We start from the raw sequence: 2,905 nt of genomic DNA on the forward strand, positions 1-2,905 counted from the left end.
AGTCCTTCCATGACCCACCAAAACCAGACTCATAGGCACCCACATTGAATTTCCAAGGGTGTAAATCTTCATGGAAGCACACTGCGCCATCTTTCTTCCACAGTGCGGCTGGTAGGTTTGAACCAGCACCTTTTGCTTAGCAGCCAAATGCCTTAACCACTGCACCACCAGAGCTCCAACAACCCACAAGAACCCCCTTTTCTATAGATGGTGAAAGCTCTATTCTCTAGGACTCTTGTTTGTCTCCACTGTCCTTGAACTTTAAGCCCTAGCAATACTGTGAGGTAGAGGGTAGAGCAGGGGCTTGTCTGTGAGTTCCTCCCGGACCCCAGAGTGTGTGTCCATGGGGTGGGCTGTGTGTGTGGAAACAGCCTCAGAGTAAGGTGACAAAGATGAGGCAGATGGTGGTGCTCATGTTGTTGGGAATTTGTCACTGAAGTGAGAGAGAAAAGGGACAACCATTCAATGAAAGTTTTAGAGGATAGGAGAAACTTAAACATGTTTCCAGGGTGAAAATAAGCGATGGAGATTTTGAAACTGCATGATATGGGTTAATGGATTACTGGAAGCCCCAGTGGAAAAAATGGTAGCAGGGAGGTTTGCAGAACCTGATGTTAACTTTGGAAATGATGGTGTTTTTCAGGTAAGAAGTAGAAGTGAATTAGTATAGCAGTAAGAAGGGGACAGTCCTTCATATTTTCTGCTGTAGTACAAAAATACCACCAGTCGTTGACTTGAGATAACAGAAATGTATTATCTCATAGCTTTGGAGGCTAGTGTCCAAATCAGGACATGAGCTGTAGGGGAGGGTCCTTCCTTGCTTGCCTCCAATGTCTTGGCATTCATTCCTTGGCTTGTGGCGGGTTCCTTACCTGGTCCCCTGCCCCACCTGTATGTGTCTCTCTTTCTCGATGTCTGTTTTTCCTTTGTCTTTTCATAAGACATCACGCACAAGGGATTAGGATTTTAGGACCCACTGTACTTCTGCAAGGAGCTCTCTGGTGGCCTAGTGCCTAAGGCACTTGACTGCTAGCCAAAAGGCTGGCAGTTCAAACCCACCAGCCACTCCTTGGAAGGAAGGTTGGGCAATCTACTTCCGTAGTGATACCACCTTGCGTACCCAAAAAGGGGTCGCTAAGAGTCGGATCTGACTCGATGGCAGTGAGTTTGTTTACAATTATTATTTTTTTTGGTACTCCTGTATGGCCTCACTTCTATTTCTTAACAAGGTCATGTGTACAGGTAGGGGGTTAGGACCACCCAGTTCAATCTCTAATTAAACCACAAACCAAACCCACTGCCATCGAGTTGATTCTCTCTCACAGCGACCCCCACTGGGTTTCCAAGGTGCTAAATCTTTACAGAAGTAGATCACCCAGTCTTGCTTCTATGGAGTGGCTGGTGGGTTTGAACCACCAACCTTCTGGTTAGCAGTCAGATGCCTTAGACACTATGCTACTAGAGCTCCTTCAATCCCTAATAGCCTCCTTTTATTCTGTTAAATAGAAGACAGGGTAAGAGTTAGATAGGGAAACTAGCTGTATTTCCATCTGGTATTTAAGGATTTTAGTAATTGGTTTGAATAAGAAACAGTGTATGGAATGTTGGCTTTGTTCAGCCAGTTCAGGATTTGGGGCTGTGTCTCAGAAAAGGACAAACGCAGAACTAAGATTCTGACTATACCCAGAGGGCCAGGGCCAGGGCCCCCTGTTGCCCTTTGGGAGAGGCCTGAGAAGTTCATGTCACATGTTGTTCAAAGGCCAGCCACCACTCTGCCTTATCCAGGTCTTAAAACACCATTTTTCTTGGTGATATGACAGAGGGGCTGGGGTGTGGGGGCCCCATGTGGGGGCCACTGGGATCCAGGATCTTCCTAGCTTCAATCTGAGTGACGTGATCAGCATACACACTGGAGGTTTTGGAACATGCAGGCTTAGCTGGGTACTAATAAATAATGAACATGCTGCATTTTCTGGCCGTCTGAAGGAAGATTGGGCGATCTACTTCCGTAGTGATACTGCCTCGGAAACCCATGGAGGGTTCTGTGAGTCGGATCTGAGTCCATTCCAGTGGGTTTCGGTTCTGGTTTGGCTCATTTTCTCACTGGGCTCCTGCACAGTGACATCTTCAAGTCCATTCTGCAGTTGACTGCAGTGTCCTAGGGTTGTGATCACATATTAGAATCTTGGTGGTTTAAAACACCAGACATTTCTTCTCTCACAGTCCTGGAGGCTGGAAGTCTGGAATCAGGGTGTTAGCTGTATCCCTGTGCTCCCTCTGGGGATCCGTCTCTGCCTTTTCCAGTTTCTTTGCCTTGTAGACGTATCACCCTCATCTCTGCTTTCATCTTTGCATGGCGCCCTCCTCTGTATATGCGTGTTTCTGGGTGTCCTCTCTCTTAAAAGGATACCAGTCATTAGGTCTTGGGCCCACCCTAATCCAGTAGGAGCCCATAGGTGGTGCAGATGAGTAAGCACTCAGCTGCTAACTGAAAGGTTGGCAGTTCAAATCCACCCCGACACACTTGGAGAGAATGGCCAGGTGATCAGCGTTGGAAAGCTCGCAGCCACTGAAACATGTGAGGTCATAAATCAACTTGATGGCAACATTTTCCCCTAATCCAGTGTGACCTCATCTCAACTTGATCATATCTGCCAAGACCCTATTACCAAATAAGGTCACATACCTAGGTACCAGGGGTTAAGATTTATCCTTTTTTTTTTTTTTTTTTTGCAGGGTTTGGGGTTCAATTTAGCCCCTAACTTTCTGCTTTATTGGATGAATATAAAAGAAGCCAATTCCCCTAAGAAAACCAAAAAACTAAACCCATTGCCGTTGTCATAGTGACCCTGTAAGGACAGAGTACGATTGCCCCTAAACCCATTGCCGTTGTCATAGTGACCCT

General features: G+C 46.5%; 1 protein-coding gene across 1 annotated transcript in view; it reads left to right on the plus strand.

The window, feature by feature from the left end:
* Window positions 1-2,905, plus strand: part of ADGRA3 (adhesion G protein-coupled receptor A3) — a 204,825-nt gene that overhangs the window by 198,828 nt on the left and 3,092 nt on the right. The window contains exon 17 of the mRNA XM_007954828.2: window positions 1,507-1,514. Within this exon, the coding sequence (XP_007953019.1) occupies window positions 1,507-1,514 (8 nt within the window). The remainder of the gene's footprint in view (window positions 1-1,506; window positions 1,515-2,905) is intronic.

The sequence above is a fragment of the Orycteropus afer genome, unplaced genomic scaffold, assembly GCF_000298275.1.
Source record: "Orycteropus afer afer isolate SDZICR_OR568_19922 unplaced genomic scaffold, OryAfe1.0 scaffold00475, whole genome shotgun sequence".
Lineage (NCBI taxonomy): Eukaryota > Metazoa > Chordata > Mammalia > Tubulidentata > Orycteropodidae > Orycteropus > Orycteropus afer.